The following is a 16,561-nucleotide window of genomic DNA, read 5'->3' as shown; positions in this document are numbered from 1 at the left end:
TATTACATTACATCACTTCAACACTAACAGAAAAGAGTGACTGTAACCAAAACCCTTATTCATAGCGTTATGGGAAGTCTGACTTTTGGAAGGACACCCCTTTATAGAGATATTACGACACTAATGGAGACCAAAATGTTCTACAATACCAAAAGTTCCCTAATTTCTTTCTCTCATTGTATGTATTCTATGACAATATTGGGATGTACTGCAAAAATGCAGGTAGGGTAGTGGTATGGCAGTTGCATCGCCACCATTTTGAATGAAAGAAGTTTGATAACTACAATATGTTATTGGGACAGACAGACAGATGGACAAACACCTTCCTCACAATAACTGAATATTAGATAATGACAGATTATGGAAAGGGTGCATCTATATAGGTGTGTGTGGTGTGTGTGTGTGAGAGAGAGAGAGAGAGAGAGAGAGAGAGAGAGAGAGAGAGAGAGAGAGAGAGAGAGAGAGAGAGAGAGAGAGCAAACATCTTTTGAGCGCATTAATCTTTGACACCATTTTTAACCTCATATTATTCTTAGGAGTAATCAATAACATTATCAAAACTTCCTTTACCGTCTGTCTGGTGCTGGGATACGAATTTTGTTTTGTGGTTCAGATTAGAGTTACGTTTTCCGCATCCGTTTTAAATTTTATTTTTCAAAAAACAAGACAAACAAAAGCTTTCGCTTCACCCACCCCAGTCTACTTGTTTGATCAACCCCTGTAAATTTAAATCTTCGACAGGAGGCGAACCCAACGTACCAGCATTAACTGCCCCCCCCCCCCCCATCTCTATTGTTTGCGGTGATGCGCCCGAAACTTGTGAGGAAATGTGTCAAAGATTTCAAGATGGCGGCCGCCGTGTTGAAGCAAGGGAAAGTCAACACGGCTCGCCATTGTTCAACAATCCCTCTTCCTCTGGAAAGTAGAGCTTGCATGTTGATTCTCAGGTGTTACTAAGGTCGTTTTCTCTTAGAGGATTGCATTGTGTTTGAGCTATATGTTTGAATTACACATTGATTTACAATTCGGGATAATTCGGTGTTTGTCTTGATATGTATCTAAATTATATCTGTTGGTTACATATATAAATATTGTTAAATGCTAAACCGACCTCGATGATGCAGTTGGTTAAGTTTGTCAGGTTTAGTGTGGAAATGCTGGCTTCGAATCACAGCATTGGTTCAATGTAGAATGAGTACATAGCCTTTTTATTTTGGTGGGTTAGGTCTAACACTTCTTAGCTCACTTTTTTCTTACTAACAACTACACTGTAGTAGCTAGGATTTTACATTGTGTGTGTGTGTGTGTGTGTGTGTGTGTATGTGTGTGTGTGTGTGTGTGTGTGTTAGGGGTGCACTCACACATGAATGAGGGAGCCACCCACATTGTTTATGAGTCTGTTAATTCCTGCTTTTAAATGTGTTATGGGATGACTAGCAAATATAAAGATGGCGGAGTAATTGTACTTAAACCTCAATTAAATGATGAAAAGTTTCCACAAGCAAATACTTTCTAAACATTATAAATATTGTAAATGATACAAAGATGTGTAACTAACAATTCTTAAATTATATATATGTTTTTACAAAAAAACAACCCACCTAAATTGCCAATAAAACGAGAATTAAAAAAACTCTTAAAAAGTTAATGTTTTAAAACATTTACAATGCCTCAAAATATTTACGTTTTGTTTCATTAAAATATAATTTATTGAAAGTCTAAAATGAAAAATAAATATTCGTTACGAACTGAGAATAAAGCGTTTATGAGCTGTCGTAACTTTGTCATAGGTACCAGAAGGCTCTAACAGTGGTTCCAAAATGTTTAGGAAAAGGTACTGCCAGCAAAATCATGGTCATGTCTTATTAACCAATTTCCGCCATAATCACCCTTCTACTTCATTTTTATTTGATTGCTTTAAAAAATGGTTGTTAACTGATGATATACCGGCCTCGGTGGCGTCGTGGCAGGCCATCGGTCTACAGGCTGGTAGGTACTGGGTTTGGATCCCAGTCGAGGCATGGGATTTTTAATCGAGATACCGACTCCAAACCCTGAGTGAGTGCTCCGCAAGGCTCAATGGGTAGGTGTAAACCACTTGCACCGACCAGTGATCCATAACTGGTTCAACAAAGGCCATGGTTTGTGCTATCCTGCCTGTGGGAAGCGCAAATAAAAGATCCCTTGCTGCCTGTCGTAAAAAGAGTAGCCTATGTGGCGACAGCGGGTTTCCTCTCAAAACAGTGTCAGAATGACCATGTTTGACGTCCAATAGCCGATGATAAGATAAAAAATCAATGTGCTCTAGCGGCGTCGTTAAATAAAACAAACTTTACTTTACTTTTTAACTGATGATATTTTTATTTGCTACAACCAGTGAATAATTCATGTTGCTCTACTTTGGAATATTCTGGCTGTTTTTCTTTCTTTTTGTTTTCTTTTTTCAAATTGAACATCCTACCTAGAAAGATCTTGCACTGGTTCTCTGTATACTAGTATATCATGTTACGAAGTTTTGTACGATGTATTTTAATTTTCATTGTAATGATAGATGATTTGGATTGTGAGTAGGAGTTTTTGTGTGATTAAATCCATAAGATTAAGATGGAATTTATCAGTTATTTAAATTTCTAAATATTTAACAGAACTACTTCTAATCCCCGAGATATATATATAATTTACTAAGACAAAACGTTTTAGCAATTTGGTTCTTCTGCATTATACTTTAAAAGACTAGTTGTAATTTTGTACCGAAAATCTTCTGTCATTTATACTGACAAATGGTGCATCAACTAAATCCAATATCTGATTTCTCTTTGAAAGTCACGAGTTTTCTTTAATTGAATCAGTTACCAAATTGCTAAACTGTTTTGTCTCAGTATAATTAGAAAAAAAAATGGCTAACAATAAGCGCTCTGTTTGGGGCCAATCGGAGTGACGATTAGTAAAGTCACTTGGCTTCGACATCAAGCTGAGATAACCTAACATTCAAATCCTTGATCACTGTCTTGGCGACTGCAATTTTACGACTTGTCGCTAATGATGGCCACGTGCCTAAAATGTTGAGTTCGTTTTGAATATCGGATGAAAACTGACTCCGCTTAAAATATAAATATTGCATTTGTGCTTGTCGTTTCATGTTTAAATAATGAAAAAAATTCTTGTGTAATGATGTCATGTGATTCCAGTGTTCTTTCGTTTTTAGAGCAGTCCTACAAAAATAATATCACCAAAATGCAGATAACAAAGCACACAAACTACCCCCACAGCATATCTAGGATCCAGTGAACTGTGATGTCGTTCAGTGGTGATAACTGTAAGTTTGGATCTTCTTTCTAATGTACAACTTTATAAATTGTTCCTACTATGATGACATTCATGAAGAATAAGCACAGCCAACAATAAAACAAAATTAACAATAAAAGCCAATAGCAACAACAACAACAGCAGCAATAACAACAGCAATCACTACTACTACGACAACACAATCAAAGAATACATAAATAGATAAATAAATAAAGAACTGAATGGATAAATAAATTAAGAAATTAATAAATTAACAAAATAAATAAAAATATTTGTTTAACGACACCATAGTACATTTTAAATTAGTTGGTGTCTAGCAAGGGAACTTGCTGCCACCACACAGGATACTCTTTGCGATAATCCGTCAGGGTTCGTATAAATGAATCAATAAAAGTAAATACTAGAAAATAAAGAATTTGTTTAACGATACCATATTACATTTTAAACTTCGGCCATTTTGGTATCTAGCAAATAAACCAACTGCCATCACATAGACTACTCTTTACGATAATTCGCAAGGGTTCATATAAATGAATGAATAAATATAAATACTAGTAAATAAATAAATAATGTTTGTTTAACGACCCCATCTTACATTTTACACTACGGCCAATTGGTGTCAAGCAAAGAAAGCTCTTTGGGACAATCCGCAAGTGTTCAGATAAATGAATAAATAAAATAACCAAATAAGTAAATAAATAATAAATAAATAAAAACAACATAAAGCATAAATAACACAAGTGTTAAGCTTGCAGACGTAAAACTTATCAAGACGACAGCAAAACGTCAATTAGCAAATGTTTTAGGGTTCTTTGGGTTTTTTTTGCAGCTTTAAAAAAAGTCAATTTGTCTTACCTCGTCTCATCCACAATCGGGGTACTCGACAAGTTCGTCGTCGCCGTACTCTCCGACGTCGTCGTCGTTGACTTCTGTGAGTTGTTGCGCTTCCGCCGACGTTTGCGTCGTTTCGTGTCATCTTCGCCGGCAGACATACGGCCAGTATCTGTCGGGCCGAACCTTTCTGAGGAGCTCATCACTTTTACTGGGGCGTCATTCTTTACAACATCCACTCCAGGAATTGCAGGTTTCGTGTTGTTCTGATTCAGATTTTTGATAATCTGTTTGGGAAATAAAAACACCCAAGATCTAAAAACAGCAGAAAACTAAAATCCAAAAACTCCTCAGCAAAAAATATTATTTCAAGTGCTGGTGGACGTAAAACAATCCCCAACAAAGAGTGTGAAAGACGATGTAATATTCCAGAAGAAATGATTCCTTAAGGATCCATTGCAGAAGAAGTAAGAATCTACAGAAAGATGAAGATTTAGAATCTCTTTCTAACAGTGGACGCCATCATCGATGGATCTCTCATGCTAGTGACAGAAAGCAACAGTCGTCGAAACACAAATGGATCTGATCAGAGTCAATATTACGTAACTAATAATTTTTTTCCATAACAATAATCCACATGCAAATCGGACGGCAGACTGGCTTTGGGGAAACTGCTCTGAGACGCATGCGCATTAGACAAAAGCACTGAAACATTCTTCAGTTGTTTGGCCAGGATAACGAGAACCTCCGACCAATAGGTGCTCGCTACACATGTTGCTTGCTGATTTTCTTGTTGACTCGCAAATATTAGCCAGGCCAGAATAAGCCCCTTTGTGGAACAGATAATCCTTGTTCGGGGCTAAACGGAAAATACGAAACAATCGCAAACACCAGACCGCCCATACTTGTCGTGGCTGCATTCTGCAGATGGCGAGATCGAGGGGGGAGGGGAGGGGGGAGTAATGCAGTCTCATGAGAAAGGTATTAGGTGAATGCAAAATTTCGTGGCAGAAGACATTTTGTTTTTTCCCTCCGTGAAAAGTTGGCGATTTTAATGCACACGTTACTATGATAACCTAATGGGACACACAATCTCGCGAATGTAATTATATATGAATGGGAATAGACATTAGACATACACGCACATGCTAGAACGCATATAATCATACGTTCATGTTCATTTATGGAATCATACCTGCATGCTTACACACATACACACGCACACACACACACGTGCACGCACTCACACACTACTTACATGCATACAGTGCATATATTCATCCATCCACACGCTATATGTCATGAATCCGTCTTTCTATTTGTCCATTAATGTGTCGTCCAACCCATTGTCTGTCAATCCATCCATCCATCCATCCATTGAATCCAGTCTAATCATCTATCCATCCTTCTGTCTAAACTCCACCCATTCCATCAAAGTCCCACTCATCCATTCATCCAGTCAATCCATTCTTCTTACAAAAATCCACCCATTCAACTACCTACCTACACATCCATTTATACAGTCCTACCATACATTCATACCCTCCCACCGATCCATCCATCCATCCATCCTTCCATCCTTCCATCAGTTCATCCCTACGTACGTATAGACAAATGTACGAGTACAAAAGAACGAGACCACTTCTTCGACGACATCCCTCAGACTTATAAACAAACCTTGTGAGACAATTAAATAGGTATTTATACGGAACCGTACACGAAAGAACCTTCTCGGTTTTGTTTGTTGTTTTTTGTGGGGTTTTTCTTCTTCTTCTTCTTTTTTACTTAGTATTACTTCCGTCTGCATGCGGGTGCCAAGGTGCGAATTAAACTCTGCGGCGCAATACATCGGGATATCAAACACATCTACGACATACAATGTAGACAGGGACTTTATCAAGGGGCGGGGCGTGATTGATTTGGCAGGGGGCACGACTGAGACACTTCGAGAAGACAAACCACGTGCACCAGTCTCTGTGCAAATAAGTAGTTCACGGTGTAGGTTCCGACATAATGCGTAGAAAGGTTTGTTCCACAGACTAAAGGAATGTTCGGCTTAATGACACCCAGAAACGTAGGTTTTTTTTAAATTATGAGCTATTGGGTGTCTAACACACGGTTGTATGCCAGAAGTCGCTAAGTATTGGAAATGGCAAACACTTATTCTAGAACATTCGGGAAGAAACCTACTTCCGTATCATACATGCCTACTCAATAGCAATCCACGCGAACGCACACACAACTTGCCATGCCATGTCATGCATACATGTACATACATGCATATATACGTACATACATACCAATACGATACCCATCCATCTACCCATCCACCCAGTCGTCCACCCGTCCCTTCCATTCATCCATCAATCCATGCATCCATACAAGCATACATAAAGACATACAGATACACATACGCACACACATACTCGTATACGCACTCACGCACGTACACACACACACACACACACACACACGGGTACCTATATAAATTGCTTTAGTTTGTGATGTTGTTTGTATCTTTAAGTCATATTTTAGTGTGTTGTATGACAAATACATATGAGAAACACGCCTTTCACGGGAGTGCAGACCTTCAGACCAAGACAGAAAAACAGTTCCAACGAAAGCATGATCATGCAACCCATCACAACTAGTATACACCCCACATTATGTGTAAAGAACACACCGGGCAATGAGTGTGGGTGCATACATTGACAACCCTGTATGATATCCTATGGACTCATGTCTTGGGGACGTAGGCCAGTGGTAATGCGCTCGTTTGATGCGCAGTCGGTCTGGGATTGATCTCTGTCAGTGAGCCTATTGAGCTATCTCTCGTTCCAGTAAGTACACCACGACGAGTATATCAAATGCCGTGGTATGTGCTATTCTGTCTGTGGGATAGTGCATATAAAAGACCCCTCGCTACTAATGAAAACATTTAGCGGGTTTCCTCTCAAAGACTACGAGTCAAAATTATCAAATGTTTAACATCCATTAGCCGATGATTAATAAATCAATTTGCTCTAGTGGGGTCGTTAATAATTTAAAAAATCATCTTAGCGGGAGGGGGGGGGGGTTGTTGCAGTTTCAATACATTGGTTTCACTAGACCAATCGGGTATACAAAATTTATTAGTTTGGGCACTTTGGGGTACTCACCACAATGTCATCATCCTTAAAATTTTGGATTTTGTGTCTGAGTTTCTCGTTGATGACGTCACTGTTCTTGTTTTGCGATGAGACGAAGTTGAAGTCGTCCATAAGTAGTTTCTGTTTGCGGAGAGCCTGCAACTTCTGACGCAGCCTCCTGGCGAGGAATCCTCGAACCACTGCTTGGATGAGCGTGGCCTTCTGGTCAAGATGTTTCAGTAACGCGTTCAACCTGTCTTCGTGGGAATACTTGAGGAATATCTGTAATATAAATACCAAATATTAGATAGATGTAAAGTTCGAAGTTTCTTTTGTTTAATGATACTACTGGAGCACATATATACGTAAAGATATGAATGGTTGTGAAACAGAAACTGGTGTCCACTTTTGGCTGAAATGAGTCCATATTTCAAAGTTTTCCTTTTTTAATATAGTTGTTTTATTTATTTTATTTTCTCTCTCTCTCTCTCTCTCTCTCTCTCTCTCTCTCTCTCTCTCTCTCTCTCTCTCTCTCTCTCTCTCTCTCTCTCTCTCTCTTGTGTAAATATGTAAGATTTAATTTAGAATCATCACTGACACTAGGCTCTAACACTGTATGGTTGCTCCCAATAACGTAATTCCCGTGGAGACTCTCACATTTGATCAGATGCGTGTTAATATGGTACTTCCTGTTATCATTCACGAGAAGGAACAGATCACTTTGTTTTTAGTAGGGAAAGTAATGAGTCACAAGCCACCCAGCCAAATGTATCAATTCACGCTTTATTTTCACTGGTTGTCTGATTTTAAGCCAATTTAAAAACATACTTTGAGGTAGAAAATTATATTGGAGGTATCAGATTGTGGTTTTATGATGGAGAATCTATCAACTGGTAAAACAAGCTAAAGTGCATTTTGGTTTGCAATTAATGAACGAAAAAATAACCCAGGACTTTGAACAATTACATGATCTTAATTTTGACCAATTTTAGTCACCAGATTCTGTCTTTTTATGGCAGATGTCTTATTGTGCGGTCATATTGTGAACTGAAGCCTTTTCTCGCTTCCATGAGTCCATGTGGGCAACGGAATAGTGTTCAGAACCATCATATATGTTTCCCCAGTTGGGGGCCAAAGTTAAACATGTCTGGAAACCAGCAGCCAGTCTGGGTAGGAATATTTTCAAAAGCTTTTGTATATGTATTGCTTTCATGTCAAAGAAGCATCTGTCTATGCACACTGATTTCGTGATCTGAAAGATGCACCAAAGTCAGCATGGTAGAGGCTAATCACTCTGGATAGCATCAGTTAGTGACTGAATTGCTCAATCAGTCAGATACAAGCAGCAGCGTACATCCACTGAATGTCCAAGCACGCCTGGCAGTTATGGAATTATTTGCATAAAACATTCATCATTCAGACTGACAGACGTTAGGTCTTGGGGTAAAGTTCATTGGCTTGATCCCATGGCTTGTGATCAAAGTCACGATTGATAAGCCGAATCAGGTAGTCAAAGTCTTGCTTATTTATGCATTGCCTTTGATATTTCATTGGCCAAAATATTTGAAAATAATATTGTCACTGCCTAACATATCCTATATTTCAGCCAATGACATGGTGATACTTAACTGTTACACATTGATTTTTGGGGGAAGGGGTTACTTTCATTGTAGAACAAAAATAACATCATATTCAGTGATTTTCGAACATGTTTCAGTGGCCACAACATTCATGGGTTATGTGCTGGAGGGTTGCATTAGTTATAGCTACAGTGGGTTGACAACATCACACGAACAATTATTGGCAAGTGACGTGTGGTTATTTATGGAGCGGGTGGGGGAATATCATTAAGGTTAAGGAGATGGGATCAGGATTATTATTATTATTATTATTATTATTATTATATTGTATTTAAATAGAGGGTCTAGTAGGATGGCAAACATTTGTCCAATCATTTTGCTTATTATTATTATTATTATATTTTATTTATGTATGTATTTATTTTTTAAAAATATACCCCCACCCCCGGAATGGACAACTTTTAAAGCTGCAAATCTGGGCATATGTTAAAAAAATCATTTATTTATTTACACCATCCACATTAATCTATTTACCGTCTCGTGCAATTCTTCGATTTGTTTTGGCTGTACTCTATACTAGGTCACATTAGGTATTATTCTCAATTTTAACATTCACTGTTTGTGTTACGTAGTATAAACACAACAATATGGCGATCTACTTGTATGATAACGAATCATAGGGACAGTACGCTAGTTTATTAAAACTGCAGTTGTAATTGTACGAGCTTCCATTTCGTATCACGTTTATGTCCCGAGTGAAATAATTTTCAGTTGTCATGAGCTGTACGTCTGTATGTTCTATTTATAACCATATGGGTAATAATTGACACTATTATTAAATGCTTTTATGACGTGTCGAGGCGAGATTGCAGCTTTAAATTAGGCTCATTACCGATTACTCTGTTGAGACAGGACATACTAACCTTTCACAGACACCTTGTATCACAACTATACTGCTTACTAATGGAATACATCTGTTTTGTTTAACGACACCACTAGACCACTATGGGTAATTAAAAATCGGCTATTTTATGTCAAACATTTAATACTTCTGATCTTTGGTATATTACTGGTAGGACACCGCATAGAACAGCTGGTGACTCATGAATGAGCTTAATACTCGTATCATTTGTTCAAACTATCTCTTTGGCCTGATATATTATAAACACTTTGTGCAGAGATCATGGCCATAGCTGACTAGACTGAAATATGCTTACTTCTCTCAAATATATATACCAACATGGCAGATTCAAAGCAACAAATCAGTTCTGGTATAACGTTTAAACTTCTCCTTGACACATTCTTTTACAGAGATACGATTTTGTGATAACTCGTTTGTCTTTCAGATTTGATGGAATTGTGTATTAGACATATTTTCATTACTACCAATTATTATTATTATTATTATTATTATTATTAGAAAATAAAATAAACAAACAAAAACAATTTGCTGCATGTTTTATTAAAGTGATGCATACATATATTTTTCTAATAATTTTTGTTGTCCTTTCTTTCGCCATTTATATTATACCACACCTACCCCAATATTGCTACTGTTGCTGCTGCTACTACTACTTCAACTACTACTACTATTGCTACTACTATCGCTGCTGCTGCTGCAACTGTTTCTGCTGTTGTTGTTGTTGTTGCTGCTGCTGCTGCTGCTACTACTACTACCGCTACTATTATTACTACCATTAAAATTACTACTACTACTATTACTATTACTACTACTCATATTACTATTACTACAACTACTGCTATTGTTATTACAAATACTACTGCTACTGCTATTACTTCTTTTACTTCTATTACTACTACTACTACTACCACTACTAAAACTACTGTCACAGCTACTACTACTACTTCTAATACTACTACTGCTACTAATATTACTATTACTAGTAGTAGTAGTATTATAACCACCACCAACACATTTACTACTTCATATATAAATAATAACACTTCTACTTTCAATACCTCTATAACTACCACTTATAATTAACAAGTACGGTTCAAGCGCGCTGTCATGGACACAACTCAGCTATTTGAGCTTTCTGTCCAAGACAATGGTTACTGTTACTGGTTAGCAGTTAGTGATTACTGAGCAAGAAGTCGGTGTATTGTTAAAACTCGCTCTGGGTTGGAGTCTGTTCATTAATGCGAACTCGATAAAGAAAGATATGTTGTATTCTTTTTTATTTCATTTCAACTTATTTTTTCGTGCTTATATCCAATTAAGGTTCAAGCACGCTGTCCTTGGCACACACCTCAGCTATCTGGGCTGTCTGTCCAGGACAGTAGGTTAATTGTTAGTTGGTTAGTAGTTAGTGAGAGAGAAGAGGGTGTAGTGGCCTTACACCTACCCACTGAGCCCTTAAGAACTCGCTCTGGGTTGGAGCTGGTACCGGGCTGCGAACCTGTACCTACCAGCCTGTAGTACCATGGCTTAACCACTACGCCACCGAGGCCGGTATTCTTTTTTAATAGTTATTTCTTATTAATTATATACACATTTTTATATCTGTATCATAATATTAAAGAAGAATATCATATGTGGTTTACAATAATTCACCCCAAATAGGTTTTTAAGACGGAATAAATGTAATGCAAATCTTTAAAAAATATAATGTTCTTACCGATATAATGTAACGTATTTATCAAAAACACCAATTAGTATCCATCCACATTAGGTTGAATGAGAACACAAATGCAATCCATAATTCTAATCCAGAAAGTATTATCCGATGCTCTTGTCCTCGAATGACATAATGAAATGATTCGATAAACAGCGGTCACTGCCGACTGATAACGGACTTCTGGAACTGGCTTCCTAACAAACAATAATGTTACAAAGTCAGGGGCAGGTTTTGGCTAGTTGGTCAGATGTAACTCGACGTAAGTACAATGTCAGACGAATTGACGCCAATGCCATGACGGTAGCGGATGGTGATTCGAGGGCAATTTAAAAACACAAAGACACCATTACATTACTCTCCTCGAAAGATACGTTCACAGCATACTGGATGAGGGCAAAGCATTCGTGCTATCTGGGACAGACAATAGGCTTACAGTAGAGGCATCCCTTCTCTACAACCTCGTGTGGGTCCGTCAAATTGTTGTCCTTGAAATATTCTCTTTTTTTCTTGTTTTCTCTTCTATTACACAGGCGCAAATGCAAAATAAAAACATACCTTCTGACACACACAAAGGCCTCTCTGTGAGGCGTGGATCAGCAGGAGGTGGTGGAATGTGTCAGTTCAACAAGTGGTTCATGAGTACACCTTTCAGAGGTAGTTGTTACAACGTCACCTAATACTGAATCATGTTTTAACATGAGTACAGTTTTCGGAAGTAGTTACTACAACATCGCCTAATACTTAATCATGTTTTAACATATGAGTAGTTTTCAGAAGTAGTTAATACAACATCACCTACTACATGAGTATAGTTTTCAGAAGTAGTTACTATAACATAGCCTAATACGTACTCCTGCATTAACACTACCAGGACATCGTCTAATACACAATCCTGTTTTAGAATTAATTACTTGGGCATCACCTAATACTTAATCCTTTTTAACACACGAGTACACTTTTCAGATACCAAATTCTTAAAAATACTTAATTCCGTTTTAACACGTGAGTACACGTTTCAAAAGTTGTTATTACAACATCACCTAATACTTGATCCTTTTTTAACTCACGAGTACACTTTTCAGATACCAAGTTCTTAAAAATACTTAATTATGTTTTAACAAATGAATGCAGTTTCCAGTAGTTACTACATCACATAATATGTTTTAACAGGTCAGTGCAGTTTTTAGAAGTAGTTACTACTGCATCACCTAACACTAAATTCTTAAAAATACTAAATTCTGTTTAACATATTAGTACACCTTTCAGAAGTAGTTACTACAACGTCACCTAATACCGAAACCTTAAACTAATGCTTAATCCTATTTTAGCACTACCAGAACATCTTCTAATACATAATCCTATTTTCACATATGAGTACAATTTTCAGAAAAAGATACTACAACTTAATCTAACATTGAATCCTGTTTTAACAAATGAGTACACCTTTCAGAAATAGTTACTACATCACCTAATACTCAATCATCTTTGAACACGTCAGTACCATTTTCAGAACTGGTACTATAGCATCACCTAATACTCAATCATGTTCTGATATATGAGTACAGATTTCAGAAGTAGTTACTGTGACATCACCTAATATCACCTAGCTTTGCATATGATAATACAGGAGTAAAATGATAAATATATTTATAGTGTGAATTATAAATAACTATTATGTAGAGGAATAGTTCAAGGGACATACTCGACAAGGATGTGACATCAAAGATATATTACTGTATGTTTAGTATGAAATATTAATAATCGAATTACATAATGAATTTAATAAAGAGAATGGGTGGGCGAGAAAAAAGATGTAAATGAAGAACAAATAGAAAGGACCAAAGAAGACAACAATATTCTCCAGACTAACACCACCATTAATTATTGGGTTAATTTTGTTAAACAAAACCAACACGAATATATTTACTTGAATAACACAACAGAAGAGTAATGAATTTCTTTTAATCATCCTTTTGTTGTGAGTTTCCATTAGTTTCATTTCAATTTTATTTAATATGGGAAAATTTGTATCTTTCCAATATCAATTGTTTAAAATAGGATACGAAATAACTTATGCTTTATTACATCTATCCTTATGTCATTTGTGTTGCCATAATTAATCATTCTAAAATTCAAATAAAATATATTATTGTGTTCTAGACTCATAATATCATCTCACATAACATGTATTTTTGAAATAAAAAACGTTTCCTAATAAACTACCTTTACATTTTATGGATTAAATATTATGTTTAATACAGGGATGAAGGTAAAAAGGAGATTTGACAAATACGATTTAATGATACATTGCTAAGAATCTTCTTTTTTTTTTTTTAATATTGATTTTTATAAAATTTATGTTATGCAAGTTGTTTTGAGTTTAAAACTTAATAATACCTCTTTTATAGCAGTTTTCACAATATTCACTATAAAGTCACACCAGTTCCCTCTTGACACAAGCTAACTGTACATAAGTACACAGTCTCAGAATGCAGAGGACACGTGGGAATATTATGTAAATACACTGTATCTGACAATTCGTTAAAAAAAAAAAAGAGGAAGAAAAAAAAAGAGAAATGTTTTATCTTCGTACATATATGTCTGGTTGACCTTAACTCAAGAAGTCTGGTTACCGTATCGACGTAATGAGATCACGTGTCCTGATTGGCTGCAAGATTTAACGTAATCTGACTAATCATCGTTAACCCACAAGTCAAACAATCAAATCAATTGGTCCATTGTTTTCAAGATCACAGATTTCAGAGAAAGGGGGAAAAAAGGTGCATCAGCACGAATTGTCTTCTGGTGCAGCTAATTTACAAGCGAGCACATTTGGATCATGGTTAAATCTAGACATTTCAAAGAGTGGTTATTGGATAACGAAAGTTAAGAAAGATTTAGAGAGAGATTTGAAAAGAGAAAAACGAAAGAAAGAAAATGAGACAAAAAATGAGAGAGAGAGAGAGAGAGAGAGAGAGAGAGAGAGAGAGAGAGAGAGAGAGAGAGAGAGAGAGAGAGAGAGAGAGAGAAGAGAAGATAGATGTGTTAGACATTCTTGTTTGCATGCTTTAAATTAGATGGTAAATTATTTCACAATGAATAAGAAAACCCCCATTAAAAACAATATTGACTGTTTGATCTGTTTTGTCATTTAAAAAGCAAGTATAAATATAACTGTTTGATTTGAAATATACGTGTTTACGTCAAATGACATAAAATAACATCTATGTCCACTTTAATGAAATCAACTTTGTATTTTAATTAATATTCCAATTAACGCCTTCTTTTTAACTGCAAATATGTAGGGTTTTTTTCCCATCTTCTAACAATATTTTAAAATATCAAAGATTTCACAAGTTCTCGCGGGATTGTGTGGTCATATCGATCCCCACTAAGAACAAAATGGTGACAATCCGCTTAATCGTTTTCTATTGATACTGTCATTCCAAAAATACGACGAGTTGTGCGAAAAAACATCAAACACAATCGAGATACGCAACATGGTCTCCGAGACATATTCTTAATTCAAAAAACGTGTGTATATTTGAAGCATGATGTTTATGGACAGATTAATAAATATTAAAAAACAACCACATTGAACAACACAATCAATCAAGCGAGTGCAATTTAACTCCAGGTTTCGTGGCCAAGAATTCATCTGATATAAATCCATCGCTGGATATTGGCCAAATGTTCGACATTTCAATAGTTTCACGTTTGAAGATTGGTGTGAAAATGTATTAAAATGGAATTCGAATACTGTTTTCATTATGTGTTTATTTTTAACAGCTGTGATACTAGTGTTTGATTGGGTATATTTAGATAGGATGTTGGATTATTGTGAAGGTGGCTTAAACAACGAATTGCTGGTTGGCGAAAATGTAAACAATCAGTTTATAAGATTCCGAAATGGTCGATTTGTTTTTAAGTAACCGAATATTATGGAATATATTTGCATTGTGCACTTCTTATTCAATATGAGTGTCATCCTCTGTTTCGCTTATGTTCGCTGTTTGATATAGTTTTTCAAGTGATGGAATTTGTAATAGGTGCTATGCAAAGCTATGTAATTTGAATACTAATAATAATAATACTTTCTGATTTTCAGAAGTTTTCAAACTTTAATATTGATGTTTCTTGTTTCTTTTCAGAAAACCATAGCTTTGGGCAAAGCCAGTTCTGGTTGTCAGACATGACTACAACCTACTAGGTGGTAATTTTGGTAATTGTTAGTTTATCACCAAAGTTGACGTATCATCATCATCATCATCATCATCATCATCATCGTCGTCTTCTTGATATTCACAATAATTACCATCAACGTCACCAACACTACCACCATTATCACCACGATCATTACCAACACCATTATCATTCTTATTACCAACGTTGTCACCATCGTCATAATCACCACCATAAATTATGATAATTGGTTATTTTTGAGAAACAATCCACCACGTTCTGTCTGTAAATTTGTTTAACAAAATACCAGCCTTGACATACGGTTGGTAGGTACAGGTACCGGCTCACACCCAGAGCCAGTTTTAATGACTCAGTGAGTAGGTGTAAGGCCACTACACCCTCTTCTCTCTCACTAACCACTAACAACTAACCACTAACCTATTGTCTTGGACAGACAGCCCAGATAACTGAGGTGTGTGTGCCCAGGACAAGCGTGCGTGAACCTTAACTGGATATGAGCACGGAAATAAATTGAAATGAAATAAGACAAAATGTGACACATCTTCTAAATAAAGTGTCCTAAAAACGGAACAAAACGTCTAGTAGAATCCAATATTTGACTTGAATAGAAGAATCGCCAGAAAACAGATTTTAATTTAGACTAACTGCAAAAGCTCCCATCTCAAAAGGGCCTATATTGTATAATTATTACCTAAGTTTATTTTCCTCCTTTTGTAAATTGCGAAAATACGTTCTCTATCTCAATCCATTAACACCGACATCCATAAACCAATATATATATATATATATATTTCTTGCTGGGGTGTGTTAAATATAAATTCATTCATTCTTAAAATAGCTGCTTAATTTTCAAAACGTGTTGACAATGAAAACA

At 36.2% G+C, this 16,561-nt stretch overlaps 1 protein-coding gene across 1 annotated transcript in view; it reads right to left on the bottom strand.

Moving 5' to 3' along the window:
* The window catches only part of LOC121387679 (chitin synthase chs-2-like), a 163,521-nt gene that overhangs the window by 37,980 nt on the left and 108,980 nt on the right, over window positions 1-16,561 (bottom strand). The window contains exons 18-19 of the mRNA XM_041518871.1: window positions 7,296-7,547; window positions 4,162-4,424 (exon numbers count right to left, since the gene is read on the bottom strand). Of these exons, the coding sequence (XP_041374805.1) occupies window positions 4,162-4,424; window positions 7,296-7,547 (515 nt within the window). The remainder of the gene's footprint in view (window positions 1-4,161; window positions 4,425-7,295; window positions 7,548-16,561) is intronic.

The sequence above is a fragment of the Gigantopelta aegis genome, chromosome 2 (genome assembly GCF_016097555.1).
Source record: "Gigantopelta aegis isolate Gae_Host chromosome 2, Gae_host_genome, whole genome shotgun sequence".
Taxonomy (NCBI): domain Eukaryota; kingdom Metazoa; phylum Mollusca; class Gastropoda; order Neomphalida; family Peltospiridae; genus Gigantopelta; species Gigantopelta aegis.
This window is presented reverse-complemented; position numbering and strand designations above follow the sequence as displayed.